General features: G+C 41.4%; 1 protein-coding gene across 1 annotated transcript in view; it reads right to left on the reverse strand.

The window, feature by feature from the left end:
* Positions 1 to 934: 934 nt before the first annotated feature.
* LOC109882307 (anthrax toxin receptor 2-like) overlaps positions 935 to 15,959 on the reverse strand; it is a 132,737-nt gene continuing 117,712 nt past the window's right edge. Inside the window, exon 16 of the mRNA XM_031816750.1 lies at positions 935 to 1,288. Coding sequence (XP_031672610.1) covers positions 1,250 to 1,288 — 39 coding nt within the window. The 3' untranslated portion in view covers positions 935 to 1,249. The remainder of the gene's footprint in view (positions 1,289 to 15,959) is intronic.

A 15,959-nucleotide genomic window follows, 5' to 3' on the forward strand; every position in this document is an offset into this window, starting at 1 on the left:
TGACATTGGAGACAGAGGGTAAGGGTAGCAGTGACATTGGAGACAGAGGGTAAGGGTAGCAGCGACATTGGAGACAGAGGGTAAGAGTAGCAGTGACATTGGAGACAGAGGGTAAGGGTAGCAGCGACATTGGAGACAGAGGGTAAGGGTAGCAGTGACATTGGAGACAGAGGGTAAGGGTAGCAGTGACATTGGAGACAGAGGGTAAGGGTAGCAGCGACATTGGAGACAGCTGTATCTATATTTTAAAACTCTTCAACTGACTGACTGTCATGTTTATTGGGTTGTGATGTTGTACGCCTCCGTGAGTATACAGCAGATTGCATCATACCGAGGGGAACACAGCCAAGCACCATGTCAGGGGCTTCAGGCAGCCTATCCCTTAAACCTAGTCTGAAGAAGAGAGCTGTGATGGTCTGGTCAGAGGGGCTGTCCTGTCCCGGCCCGGCCCGCGGTGGGATAACGCTCTAGTAATTCCCCCCTTGTCCCCAGTGCATAATGAAAGAAAGGTGTCTTCACAAAACGAAAGGGTAAATGTCTTAGCTACTGCTTTCAATACCTTAGGGGGTCCTGTCTGACTACAGTTTATCATGCGTGTGCACTTCTCAGTGTTAAAATGACAGGATATATGTTCATAGGGGGTCCCGCCGGGCATCTTTCAAATGATAGTGGAGGGAGAGGATTTGTGACGAGACGTGGCCAAGAGGCGATGGACTTGTGCACTGTGTGTCGAGGCCTGCTGGGACTATTCATACTGCCACGCTAAAGGCAGTCTTGCTCTCTCTCTCTCGCTGTGTTTTTTGATATTTTTTAGATAGCTTCCGTCTGTGCCCATGAAATAAGGTTTTCCACAGAAGGCACAATATGGTCAGAATATGTTAATCCTTTGGTGCAAAAAACATTAGAAAAAAAATAAAAAACCTGGATCCGAACGGCCATTTTGTCCAGTACTTTTATTCGCTTCTTGTGAAAGAAAATGCAAATGTAAAAAAAATACGACAAGTGAAAAAATATGGAGTTTATATATATATCCCAGTTATTGATGGATGGAAAAATGTAAATGTTCTTATGAGTATGATTTTTTTGAGAAAACAGGAGATCATGGAGAAGAGTCCTCCATTTTGTGCACAATATAGAGTGAAGCAAAATGGATTGTGTTTTTTGGATTTTGGGGTGATTTTTAGATCTTCAAAAATATTTTTCCTTTACCAAGAGAACAGTAATCATTGTAGATTATATTCTTTGTCCTCTAACGGTTCTGCAGTCGGCTGAAATTAATACATTTCCCCTGAAATGAGAAAGAATGAGAAATGGCATTAGACTCCAAAATTGCAGAACAGTACATTCATCACTATTGAAATAAGTTATTTATAAAAAAGAAACCCTCAGAAATCATTGTAATATTTGTAACAACTAACTTAAATTGTAATATTTTCCCACAAAAATATAGGAACATTAAATATTGCATTATGTTTATAAAGTACTAGAAAATACTTCATAACGTATTCATACCCCTTTGACTTAGTTAACATTTTGCTATGATTTGCCAGATTTCAAAATGGATTAACTCAATGGTTTTTCTTCTTCTACACACAATAACCCCATAATGACAAAGTGAAGAAAAAAAAATCTTTTAGACATGTTTTCAAATAAAATACAGAAATATCTCATTTTCACAAGTATTCACACCCCTGAAGTCACAATCCTTTTTTAGAAGCACCTTGTGTAACATTTGTCCATTTGTTCTTTTTCTAAATTCTTCAAGCTCTGTTAAATTTATTGTTGATCATTGCTAGACAAAACATTCTTGCGATAGACTTTCAAGTAGATTTAAATCAAAACTGTAACTCAGACACTCAGGAACATTCACTGTCTTCTTGGTAAAGCAACTCCAGTTTATATTTGGCCTTGTTGTTTTATGTTATTGTCCTGCTGAAAGGTGAATTCATCTCCCAGTGTCTGGTGGAAAGCAGACTGAACCAGGTTTTCCTTCTTTTCACTCTGTCATTTAGGTTAGTATTGTTGTAGATCCATCCTCAGTTTTCTCCTATCTCAGCCATTTATTGATAAACCATCCAAAGTGTAATTAATAACTTCACCAGAGGCTCAAAGGGATATTCAATGTCTGTTTTTTACTTTTTTTTTACCCATCTACCAATAGGTGCCCTTCTTTGCAAGGCATTGAAAAACCTCCCTAGTCATTGTGGTTGAATCTGTGTTTTAAAATCCCTGCTGGACTGAGGGACCTTACCGATAATTTTATGTGTGGGGTACAGAGAGGAGAGTAGTCCAAAAATAAAATCCTGTTAAACACTATTATTGCAAACAGCATACTCTCTGAATGCTCTCTGAATACTCTCTGAATGCTCTCTGAATACTCTCTGAATGCTCTCTGAATGCTCTCTGAATGCTCTCTGAATGCTCTCTGAATGCTCTCTGAATACTCTCTGAATACTCACTGAATGCTCTCTGAATACTCTCTGAATGCTCTCTGAATGCTCTCTGAATGCTCTCTGAATGCTCTCTACATTTCCAAGTCTACAGAAATACAATTTTGTAGTTATTTCTGCAACAAATTACAACATAATATATATAAATGTAAATAATTTCTTTCATCAGAAACATAACTGTATTTTTACATGTTTTATGTTTAACTAAAAACAAACACATTAAATACAATTTCACCTATCAGTAAGATCACAAACACATTAAATACAATTTCACCTATCAGTAAGATTACAAACACATTAAATACAATTTCACCTATCAGTAAGATTACAAACACATTAAATACAATTTCACCTATCAGTAAGATTACAAACACATTAAATACAATTTCACCTATCAGTAAGATTACAAACACATTAAATACAATTTCACCTATCAGTAAGATTACAAACACATTAAATACAATTTCACCTATCAGTAAGATTACAAACACATTAAATACAATTTCACCTATCAGTAAGATTACAAACACATTAAATACAATTTCACCTATCAGTAAGATTACAAACACATTAAATACAATTTCACCTATCAGTAAGATTACAAACACATTAAATACAATTTCACCTATCAGTAAGATTACAAAACACATTAAATACAATTTCACCTATCAGTAAGATTACAAACACATTAAATACAATTTCACCTATCAGTAAGATTACAAACACATTAAATACAATTTCACCTATCAGTAAGATTACAAACACATTAAATACAATTTCACCTATCAGTAAGATTACAAACACATTAAATACAATTTCACCTATCAGTAAGATTACAAACACATTAAATACAATTTCACCTATCAGTAAGATTACAAACACATTAAATACAATTTCACCTATCAGTAAGATTACAAACACATTAAATACAATTTCACCTATCAGTAAGATTACAAACACATTAAATACAATTTCACCTATCAGTAAGATTACAAACACATTAAATACAATTTCACCTATCAGTAAGATTACAAACACATTAAATACAATTTCACCTATCAGTAAGATTACAAACACATTAAATACAATTTCACCTATCAGTAAGATTACAAACACATTAAATACAATTTCACCTATCAGTAAGATTACAAACACATTAAATACAATTTCACCTATCAGTAAGATTACAAACACATTAAATACAATTTCACCTATCAGTAAGATTACAAACACATTAAATACAATTTCACCTATCAGTAAGATTACAAACACATTAAATACAATTTCACCTATCAGTAAGATTACAAACACATTAAATACAATTTCACCATCAGTAAGATTACAAACACATTAAATACAATTTCACCTATCAGTAAGATTACAAACACATTAAATACAATTTCACCTATCAGTAAGATTACAAACACATTAAATACAATTTCACCTATCAGTAAGATTACAAACACATGAAATACAATTTCACCTATCAGTAAGATTACAAACACATTAAATACAATTGCACCTATCAGGAAGATTACAAACACATTAAATACAATTTCACCTATCAGTAAGATTACAAACACATTAAATACAATTTCACCTATCAGTAAGATTACAAACACATTAAATACAATTTCACCTATCAGTAAGATTACAAACACATTAAATACAATTTCACCTATCAGTAAGATTACAAACACATTAAATACAATTTCACCTATCAGTAAGATTACAAACACATTAAATACAATTTCACCTATCAGTAAGATTACAAACACATTAAATACAATTTCACCTATCAGTAAGATTACAAACACATTAAATACAATTTCACCTATCAGTAAGATTACAAACACATTAAATACAATTTCACCTATCAGTAAGATTACAAACACATTAAATACAATTTCACCTATCAGTAAGATTACAAACACATTAAATACAATTTCACCTATCAGTAAGATTACAAACACATTAAATACAATTTCACCTATCAGTAAGATTACAAACACATTAAATACAATTTCACCTATCAGTAAGATTACAAACACATTAAATACAATTTCACCTATCAGTAAGATTACAAACACATTAAATACAATTTCACCTATCAGTAAGATTACAAACACATTAAATACAATTTCACCTATCAGTAAGATTACAAACACATTAAATACAATTTCACCTATCAGTAAGATTACAAACACATTAAATACAATTTCACCTATCAGTAAGATTACAAACACATTAAATACAATTTCACCTATCAGTAAGATTACAAACACATTAAATACAATTTCACCTATCAGTAAGATTACAAACACATTAAATACAATTTCACCTATCAGTAAGATTACAAACACATTAAATACAATTTCACCTATCAGTAAGATTACAAACACATTAAATACAATTTCACCTATCAGTAAGATTACAAACACATTAAATACAATTTCACCTATCAGTAAGATTACAAACACATTAAATACAATTTCACCTATCAGTAAGATTACAAACACATTAAATACAATTTCACCTATCAGTAAGATTACAAACACATTAAATACAATTTCACCTATCAGTAAGATTACAAACACATTAAATACAATTTCACCTATCAGTAAGATTACAAACACATTAAATACAATTTCACCTATCAGTAAGATTACAAACACATTAAATACAATTTCACCTATCAGTAAGATTACAAACACATTAAATACAATTTCACCTATCAGTAAGATTACAAACACATTTTTTTTGCGTTGTACTTTATACAATTTGCGTTGTCAAATATACATTTAAATACATAATATACCAGTTAAGAAAATATCTTACATATTGTAACAGAATGTATAGTGCACAATGTGAGGACTCACTCACAACTCACTCACAACTCACTCACTCACAACTCACAACTCACTCACTCACAACTCACTCACTCACAACTCACTCACAACTCACTCACTCACAACTCACAACTCACTCACAACTCACTCACTCACAACTCACTCACTCACAACTCACTCACAACTCACTCACAACTCACTCACAACTCACTCACAACTGTTATTCCTTCACATGCCACCAACCTGCCCGCCACGACAACATTATCTGAAGACCCCTGACGGTGGAGGTCTCATCCCACTAAGGGATAAGTATAGGGAAGCATGGGGTAACACGGAACAGGGTTGTTTATTTTTTATTTCACCTTTATTTAACTAGTCAAGTCAGTTAAGAACTAATTCTTATTTTCAATGACGGCCTAGGAACAGTGGGTTAACTGCCTGTCCAGGGGCAGAACGACAGATTGTTACCTTGTCAGCTCGGGGGTTTAAACTTGCAACCTTCCGGTTACTAGTCCAACGCTCTAACCACTAGGCTACCCTGCCACCCCAATTAAATTAAATTAAATTAAATTCTAATTAAAGTCACACAATTGAGGAAGTGGTTTGAATTAAAAAAATAAATAATTTGTTTTAATAACTTTAAAAAATAAATAGTTTATAGAGAAGTCTTTGAAAATATATGTTAAATTATAGAATTAGAATTGACCCCAACCCTTGTGTGGATTACAGATGGTCCAGAGGAACGACTGTCACGCCTGGGATGGAAATAGTACAGCACAGTGGTATGGCTTCAGCTCTTACTGGCACCAAGAGAGAGAGCTCTAACCCAGCTAATATACAGACACCAAGAGAGAGAGCTCTAACCCAGCTAATATACAGGCACCAAGAGAGAGAGCTCTAACCCAGCTAATATACAGACACCAAGAGAGAGAGCTCTAACCCAGCTCTTACTGGCACCAAGAGAGAGAGCTCTAACCCAGCTCTTACTGGCACCAAGAGAGAGAGCTCTAACCCAGCTCTTACTGGCACCAAGAGAGAGAGCTCTAACCCAGCTAATATACAGACACCAAGAGATAGAGCTCTAACCCAGCTAATATACAGGCACCAAGAGAGAGAGCTCTAACCCAGCTAATATACAGGCACCAAGAGAGAGAGCTCTAACCCAGCTCTTACTGGCACCAAGAGAGAGAGCTCTAACCCAGCTAATATACAGGCACCAAGAGAGAGAGCTCTAACCCAGCTAATATACAGACACCAAGAGAGAGAGCTCTAACCCAGCTCTTACTGGCACCAAGAGAGAGAGCTCTAACCCAGCTCTTACTGGCACCAAGAGAGAGAGCTCTAACCCAGCTCTTACTGGCACCAAGAGAGAGAGCTCTAACCCAGCTAATATACAGACACCGAGAGAGAGAGCTCTAACCCAGCTCTTACTGGCACCAAGAGAGAGAGCTCTAACCCAGCTCTTACTGGCACCAAGAGAGAGAGCTCTAACCCAGCTCTTACTGGCACCAAGAGAGAGAGCTCTAACCCAGCTAATATACAGACACCGAGAGAGAGAGCTCTAACCCAGCTCTTACTGGCACCAAGAGAGAGAGCTCTAACCCAGCTCTTACTGGCACCAAGAGAGAGAGCTCTAACCCAGCTAATATACAGACACCAAGAGAGAGAGAGAGAGCTCTAACCCAGCTAATATACAGACACCAAGAGAGAGAGAGAGCTCTAACCCAGCTAATATACAGACACCAAGAGAGAGAGCTCTAACCGAGCTAATATACTGGCACCAAGAGAGAGAGCTCTAACCCAGCTAATATACAGACACCAAGAGAGAGAGAGAGCTCTAACCCAGCTAATATACAGACACCAAGAGAGAGAGAGAGCTCTAACCCAGCTAATATACAGACACCAAGAGAGAGAGAGAGCTCTAACCCAGCTAATATACAGACACCAAGAGAGCGAGAGAGCTCTAACCCAGCTAATATACAGACACCAAGAGAGAGAGCTCTACCCCAGCTAATATACAGACACCAAGAGAGAGAGAGAGCTCTACCCCCCCCCCCCCCAACTGGCCAACCCTCCCTCCAAACACACAGAGAAAAAAGGCCAACCCTGACATTGGATGCACTTACTGGGCAGATGCCAATGCAATGACTGAGTTGCTGCAAGCATCCAAAAACTGCATTCAAATATCACGAAAGGTCAGAGACCGTTGCTGTGTTCCTACACTGTTGAGTCCGTTGTTGCCATGGTTCAAAATTGCAAGGGGGTAGCCACAACAGTTAGCAGATCCAAACTTGGGTTGTGCTTGCTAAATTATGTTTGTACTAGAACTGGAGTTCAGACAAAAATATAGAATCATCCTTGTTTTCTCTCTTTGACATCGAGTGTGCGTACCCGCTCGCATAGTGTATGTGTGCGTACCCGCTCGCATAGTGTATGTGTGCGTACCCGCTCGCATAGTGTATGTGTGCGTACCCGCTCGCATAGTGTATGTGTGCGTACCCGCTCGCATAATGTATGTGTGCGTACCCGCCCGCATAGTGTATGTGCGCGTACCCGCTCGCATAGTGTATGTGTGCGTACCCGCTCGCATAGTGTATGTGTACGTACCCGCTCGCATAGTGTATGTGTGCGTACCCGCTCGCATAGTGTATGTGTGCGTACCCGCTCGCATAGTGCATGTGTGCGTACCCGCTCGCATAGTGCATGTGTGCGAACCCGCTCGCATAGTGTATGTGTGCGTACCCGCTCGCATAGTGTATGTGTGCGTACCCGCTCGCACAGTGTATGTGTGCGTACCCGCTCGCATAGTGTATGTGTGCGTACCCGCTCGCATAGTGTATGTGTGCGTACCCGCTCGCATAGTGTATGTGTGCGTACCCGCGCGCATAGTGTATGTGTGCGTACCCGCTCGCATAGTGTATGTGTGCGTACCAGCTCGCATAGTGTATGTGTGCGTACCCGCTCGCATAGTGTATGTGTGCGTACCCGCTCGCATAGTGTATGTGTGCGTACCCGCTCGCATAGTGTATGTGTGCGTACCCGCTCGCATAGTGTATGTATGCGTACCCGCCCGCATAGTGTATGTGTGCGTACCCGCTCGCATAGTGTATGTGTGCGTACCCGCTCGCATAGTGTATGTGTGCGTACCCGCTCGCATAGTGTATGTGTGCGTACCCGCTCGCATAGTGTATGTGTGCGTACCCGCGCGCATAGTGTATGTGTGCGTACCCGCTCGCATAGTGTATGTGTGCGTACCAGCTCGCATAGTGTATGTGTGCGTACCCGCTCGCATAGTGTATGTGTGCGTACCCGCTCGCATAGTGTATGTGTGCGTACCCGCTCGCATAGTGTATGTGTGCGTACCCGCTCGCATAGTGTATGTATGCGTACCCGCCCGCATAGTGTATGTGTGCGTACCCGCTCGCATAGTGTATGTGTGCGTACCCGCTCGCATAGTGTATGTGTGCGTACCCGCGCGCATAGTGTATGTGTGCGTACCCGCTCGCATAGTGTATGTGTGCGTACCAGCTCGCATAGTGTATGTGTGCGTACCCGCTCGCATAGTGTATGTGTGCGTACCCGCTCGCATAGTGTATGTGTGCGTACCCGCTCGCATAGTGTATGTGTGCGTACCCGCTCGCATAGTGTATGTGTGCGGGCTTTGCTCCATCTCTGCATGGTAGAGCCCCTGGATGTCCACACTCTGTGCCTAATCTCACACAGTCAACAAATAAGGCACATCAGATGCTGTTTTGGCCGCCGACACCAGAGCAGATAAATTCACTAGATTTTCTGGGGTTTAAAACGAGAAGGGGACTTTGCAAAAGCTGCTTCTCATCAGGAGCAGAGGACTGGGACTATGGTCCTATTCCGGGACTGAGACTATGGTCCTATTCCGGGACTGAGACTACGGTCCTATTCTGGAACTGAGACTATGGTCCTATTCTGGGACTGAGACTACGGTCCTATTCTGGGACTGGGACTATGATCCTATTCCGGGACTGAGACTACGGTCCTATTCTGGGACTGAGACTATGGTCCTATTCTGGGACTGAGACTACGGTCCTATTCTGGGACTGAGACTACGGTCCTATTCTGGGACTGAGACTACGGTCCTATTCCGGGACTGAGACTATGGTCCTTTTCTGGGACTGAGACTATGGTCCTTTTCTGGGACTGGGACTACGGTCCTATTCCGGGACTGAGACTATGGTCCTTTTCTGGGACTGAGACTACGGTCCTATTCCGGGACTGAGACTATGGTCCTTTTCTGGGACTGAGACTATGGTCCTTTTCTGGGACTGAGATGTTCTGCTTTTCTGATGTATCAAATACTTACTATGTCATGCAATAAAATGCTAATTAATTACTTAAAAATCATACAATGTGATTTTCTGGATTTTTGTTTTAGATTCCGTCTCTCACAGTTGAAGTGTACCTATGATAGAAATTACAGACCTCTACATGCTTTGTAAGTAGGAAAACCTGTAAAATCGGCAGTGTATCAAATACTTGTTCTCCCCACTGAATGTGTGTTTCAGTAAGATCATCTTTCAGAACTAACAATCAACAAAGACTGAAATTCCCCAAAAATGTCATAGTATGGAGCCCCCCCCCCCCCCCCCCCCCCGTTGATTTAGTTATAATGTTTGAGTCACTCTGACAGCATAAGAAGATAGGCCCCTCCCCCTCGTTGCTAATGGTCAAACAGGTGCAGCACAATAAGGTCCGACCCATTCCAGCTCTCCTGATCCTTTTCCTGGGCCAGTTAGCTCTTGGCAGTGTGAGTTGCACAGAGGCACATAAATACACACACACGCAGAGGGAGAGATGGTGATGTGTGGTACCACCTGTCAGACTACAGAGAGGGAGAACAATAGAATAGAAAAGTCTACATGTCAGCATGGGATGTCAGAGGAATTCCATCAGATGGATGGATGGATGGAGGGATAGAGGGATGACTGACTAGAAGGATAGAAGGATGGATTGGTAGATGACAGAGGTGGGGAGATTGAGAAGTGATGTGACAAGGGATGGAGGGTGTTTTTTTTCGCTCCTTGTAGTCAGAGAGAGAGAGAGAGAGAGAGAGAGAGAGAGACAGAGAGAGAGAGAGAGAGAGAGAGAGAGAGAGACAGAGAGAGAGAGAGAGAGAGAGAGAGACAGAGAGAGAGAGAGAGAGAGAGACAGAGAGAGAGAGAGAGAGAGAGAGAGAGAGAGAGAGAGAGATCCAAGCTACTGTCTCATGATTAATAGGTGCCATTAAAACCCCTCCATTAGGTTTGTACTGAAACACTTTTGGAGGAATTGAGAAGTAGAGTTTTCTAAATGATGTCAAGCAAATCTTCAGATAAGTTCAAGAGATTCAAAGGGTTAATAGAATAGAATTACGTATCTGACTGCAACTCACACTAAAATACTGGTATGTACAAATATTGTACAATAGAACATGAATATTCATAGCTACAGGTTTGAGATACTTTAGAAAATTATTCTAAAATAGATGAAATACAATACATTCCTGTGCAATCTACATCCCATAATGATAAAGCTAAAACAGGGCTTCTTGACATTTACATCAGTATTCAGATCCTTTGCTATGAGACTCGAAATTGAGGTGCATCCTGTTTCCATGAATTGATCAGCCTTGAGATGTTTCTACAACTTGATTGGAGTCCACTTGTGGTAAATTCAATTGATTGGACATGATTTGGAAAGACACACACCTGTCTATATAAGGTCCCGTAGTTCACAGGGCATGTCAGAGCAAAAACCAAGCCACGAGGACGAAGGAATTGGCATCTACGGTGGCCGCCATCATTATTAAATTAAAGAAGTTTGGACCCACCGAGACTGGCCAACCGGCCAAACTGAGCAATCGGAGGAGAAGGGCCTTGGTCAGGGAGGTGACCAAGATCTAGAGTTCCTCTTTAGGGAGAACCTTCCAGAAGGACAACAATCTCTACAGCACTCCACCAATCAGGCCGTTATGGTGGAGTGGCCAGACGGAAGCCACTCTTCAGTAAAAGGCACATGACAACCCACTTGGAAACATCCTTGATTGAAAACCTACTCCAGAGCACTCAGGAACTCAGACTGTGGCGAAGGATCACCTTCCAACAGGACAACGACCCTAAGCACACAGCCTAGACAACGCGGGAGTGTCTTCGGGGGAAAAGTCTCTGAACGTCCTTGAATGTCCAGGCAGAGCCCGGAGTTGAACCTAATCGAACATCTCTGGAGAGACCAGAAAATAGCTGTGCAGCGACGCTCCCCATCCAACCTGACAGAGCTTGAGAGGATCTGCAGAGAAGAATGGGAGAAACTCCCCAAATTTCAGGTGTGGTATCTCAGATAGGGCGGTGAGGCCTAAGAGGGTTTTTATAAATAAACATCAAACAGTGGGTCTCTAGGACAGAGATGACCAGCGATGTGTCCTATAAGGAGCATTTTTTGGTCAGATGGTTTAGATAATTTTCTTCTTCAAGGTTGCAGCCCCTATCATCACCGAGCCTGTCTCTGAACTTTTTAACCAGTCTCTCCTCTCTGGGGAAGTTCCCAGTGCTTGGAAGGCAGCCACCGTGTGTCCTTAATTTAAAAGGATCAAGCTGATCCTAACTGTTATAAATTAATTTATTCCCAAGTTGTTCTAAAACAAGTCTTGTGTTCAGTATTCCCAAGTTTGGCAACAGATCTCCTCCAATAATTACCAAAATATCACCCTGTGTGTACGCCTGATTTCTTATCTGACCATAGCTTTGGCCTGGCGATGTAAATAGCATCTTGGTGGCGGTTTGAAGGTTTGTGTCTCTGACCCACCATATTGTCTGGAGCTGCAGAGGTCTGCAGCCCGCAGGCAGACTTCAGAGAACAAGAACATGTTTGTCGATCAGAGTTTTGGCTAGTCCCTTGTCAAGGCTCCAGGAGTGTGTGTGTGTGTGTGTGTGTGTGTGTGTGTGTGTGTGTGTGTGTGTGTGTGTGTGTGTGTGTGTGTGTGTGTGTGTGTGTGTGTGTGTGTGTGTGTGTGTGTGTGATTTTGCATCTCATCTCTCTCTGAACAGCTTGATTCCCCCAACAACACTACAAGTCCCCAAGGATCTGTCTTACACTCTTCAGTTTCTACACGAGGGACTGAGACCAAGAAAACGAGCAGTACGGAATCCATATTAGGAAGTCCCTAGCATGAACACAACTGAGGGAGTTTCTGGCAACTGAGAGAGCTCCGAATTTGGATGCCGTAAGTTGTGGAACCCAGAGTTTGGTCCATGGCCAACTAAGCCATTTTGTGGTGCTCGTCTTTTACATAAGTTAACAAGATATTTCCATATAAGTTATATGAAACATTTTGGTAAACAATTAAATACATGGAAAACAAAACAATTTGATATTTTGTTTGAGAGACCTAAAAGCCACAATATGTCCTTTAGCTTTGGGCCGCCACATATATAAATCAGGCTCCCGAGTGGCGCAGAAGTTTAAGGCACTGCATCTCAGTGCTAGAGGCGTCACTACAGACCCTGGTTCAATTCCAACCTTTATCCCAACCGGCTGTGATTAGGAGTCCCATAAGGGTGGTGCACAATTGGCCCAGCGTTGCCGGGGTAGGCTGTTATTGTCAATAAGAATTTGTTCTTAACTGACTTGCTTAGTTAAATAAAGATAAAATGTAATTATTGGCTGCAATTAAATATAATAAAAAAAGTGATTAAACGTACTTTCAATACCTCCAAATTGGACACATTCCAATATCCCTATCTGCCTGTGGAGTCTCACCAATCAGACATGTGTTCCTGCTTCATCCTCTCGCTACATATTGAACAAATTAAGAAGTGGAAAATAGACGGAGGGAGAAGTGCAGCTGCAATGGGGACAGCAGGAGTGCCAGAGTGTGAGCAATCCTCCCATACTCAAGGCCTCCCCTTGTCAGTCCACACGGCCCCACGTCAGTGCACAGACACACACTGCCCACATAGGCACTGCCATCTGTCCTGTAGGGAAATCAAAGCCACCAGGGCTACAGCCAACACAACACGATGCCAGGCCATTTCCTCTCGTTGTTACAGGCTTTGGTTTTCTTTTTTTTAATATCGATATCGTTGGTTCTGTTTAGGTGTGGACATCCTCGTTGGTCAGGGTGTGTTGCACCTGTCGCCTCATTAATTAGGCGTTAGTTTCACCTGTGCCGGCACAGCTGATATTTAACAGCTACAGAGCCAGTGTCCCAGTTTACATGATAGATGTCAGAAGAGCTAGACTACTTTCAGTGTGTGAACACAAAGCCATTTATTATGTGTCTCCCTGTTTGGGTTGCACCACATTCATTTTCACTCCCTAACCTAAGTTGTTTTGGGTTTTTTTTTAAATGGGGGGGGGGCAAATATAGTGGGTATCCTTGGTGGTATTTGGCAAATCTAATGGTTGCCCTTGGTGTTATCTGGCAAATCTAATGGGTATCCATGGTGTTATCAGGCAAACATAGTGGGTGTCCTTGATGTTATCTGGCAAATCTAGTGTGTGTCCTTAGTGTTATCAGGCAAACATAGTGTGTGTCCTTGGTGTTATCAGGCAAACATAGTGGGTGTCCTTGGTGTTATCAGGCAAATCTAATGGGTATCATTGATGTTATCAGGCAAACATAGTGTGTGTCCATGGTGTTATCAGGCAAATCTAATGGGTATCATTGATGTTATCAGGCAAACATAGTGTGTGTCCTTGGTGTTATCAGGCAAACATAGTGTGTGTCCATGGTGTTATCAGGCAAATCTAATGGGTATCATTGATGTTATCAGGCAAACATAGTGGGTGTCCTTGGTGTTATCAGGCAAATCTAATGGGTATCATTGATGTTATCAGGCAAACATAGTGTGTGTCCATGGTGTTATCAGGCAAATCTAATGGGTATCATTGATGTTATCAGGCAAACATAGTGTGTGTCCATGGTGTTATCAGGCAAATCTAATGGGTATCATTGATGTTATCAGGCAAACATAGTGTGTGTCCATGGTGTTATCAGGCAAATCTAATGGGTATCATTGATGCTATCAGGCAAACATAGTGTGTGTCCTTGGTGTTATCAGGCAAACATAGTGTGTGTCCTTGGTGTTATCAGGCAAACATAGTGTGTGTCCTTGTTGTTATCAGGCAAACATAGTGTGTGTCCATGGTGTTATCAGGCAAACATAGTGTGTGTCCATGGTGTTATCAGGCAAACATAGTGTGTGTCCATGGTGTTATCAGGCAAACATAGTGTGTGTCCATGGTGTTATCAGGCAAACATAGTGTGTGTCCATGGTGTTATCAGGCAAACATAGTGTGTGTCCATGGTGTTATCAGGCAAACATAGTGTGTGTCCATGGTGTTATCAGGCAAACATAGTGTGTGTCCATGGTGTTATCAGGCAAACATAGTGTGTGTCCATGGTGTTATCAGGCAAACATAGTGTGTGTCCATGGTGTTATCAGGCAAACATAGTGTGTGTCCATGGTGTTATCAGGCAAACATAGTGTGTTTCCAGGTGTTATCAGGCAAACATAGTGTGTGTCCATGGTGTTATCAGGCAAACATAGTGTGTGTCCATGGTGTTATCAGGCAAACATAGTGTGTGTCCATGGTGTTATCAGGCAAACATAGTGTGTGTCCATGGTGTTATCAGGCAAACATAGTGTGTGTCCATGGTGTTATCAGGCAAACATAGTGTGTGTCCATGGTGTTATCAGGCAAACATAGTGTGTGTCCATGGTGTTATCAGGCAAACATAGTGTGTTTCCAGGTGTTATCAGGCAAACATAGTGTGTGTCCATGGTGTTATCAGGCAAACATAGTGTGTGTCCATGGTGTTATCAGGCAAACATAGTGTGTGTCCTTGGTGTTATCAGGCAAACATAGTGTGTCCATGGTGGGGGTCTTTCCAACAGGAGTTGCCTGGCCCTCAGTAGACACCCGTGGATAACGTTCAGAGCCCATTTTAAAACCCCACCTGCTACCAGTGACTCATTTGACAGTTCCTTTCTTTCTGTTTAGTGACTTTGGGAAAGGTAACAAAATGTGTCCCATTTTTTTGCAGTTTCTCAAATCACTCTGAAGCAGTGGAAAGTTGCAAAAAATACAAAAATTATATATTTTTTGTTGATTTGGGAGCATACTGGATAAATATACAAAGATGAATCTGCTCATCGTCGCAAAGCATTATGACATCAAAGTTTCAGATGCAGGTTCAAAGGCAGTTGTCAGAGTTAGTCTTTACAGCTTTGGTAGAGAAGGAAAAGACTCCCAAAGAGGGAGAACGATGAAAAGAGTCCTACGGGTGGTAGAGAAGGAAAAGACTCCTAAAGAGGGAGAACGATGAAAAGAGTCCTACGGGTGGTAGAGTACACCCCAAAGAGAGAGAACGATGAAAAGAGTCCTACGGGTGGTAGAGCACACCCCACAGAGGGAGAATGATGAAAAGAGTCCTACGGGTGGTAGAGTACACTCCATAGAGGGAGAACGATGAAAAGAGTCCTACGGGTGGTAGTGTAGACCCCATAGAGGGAGAACAATGAAAAGAGTCCTACGGGTGGTAGAGTACACCCCATAGAGGGAGAACGATGAAGAGTCCTACGGGTGGTAGAGCACACCCCACAGAGGGAGAATGATGAAAAGAGTCTTACGGGTGGTAGAGTAC

Source organism: Oncorhynchus kisutch, linkage group LG3, assembly GCF_002021735.2.
Source record: "Oncorhynchus kisutch isolate 150728-3 linkage group LG3, Okis_V2, whole genome shotgun sequence".
Lineage (NCBI taxonomy): Eukaryota > Metazoa > Chordata > Actinopteri > Salmoniformes > Salmonidae > Oncorhynchus > Oncorhynchus kisutch.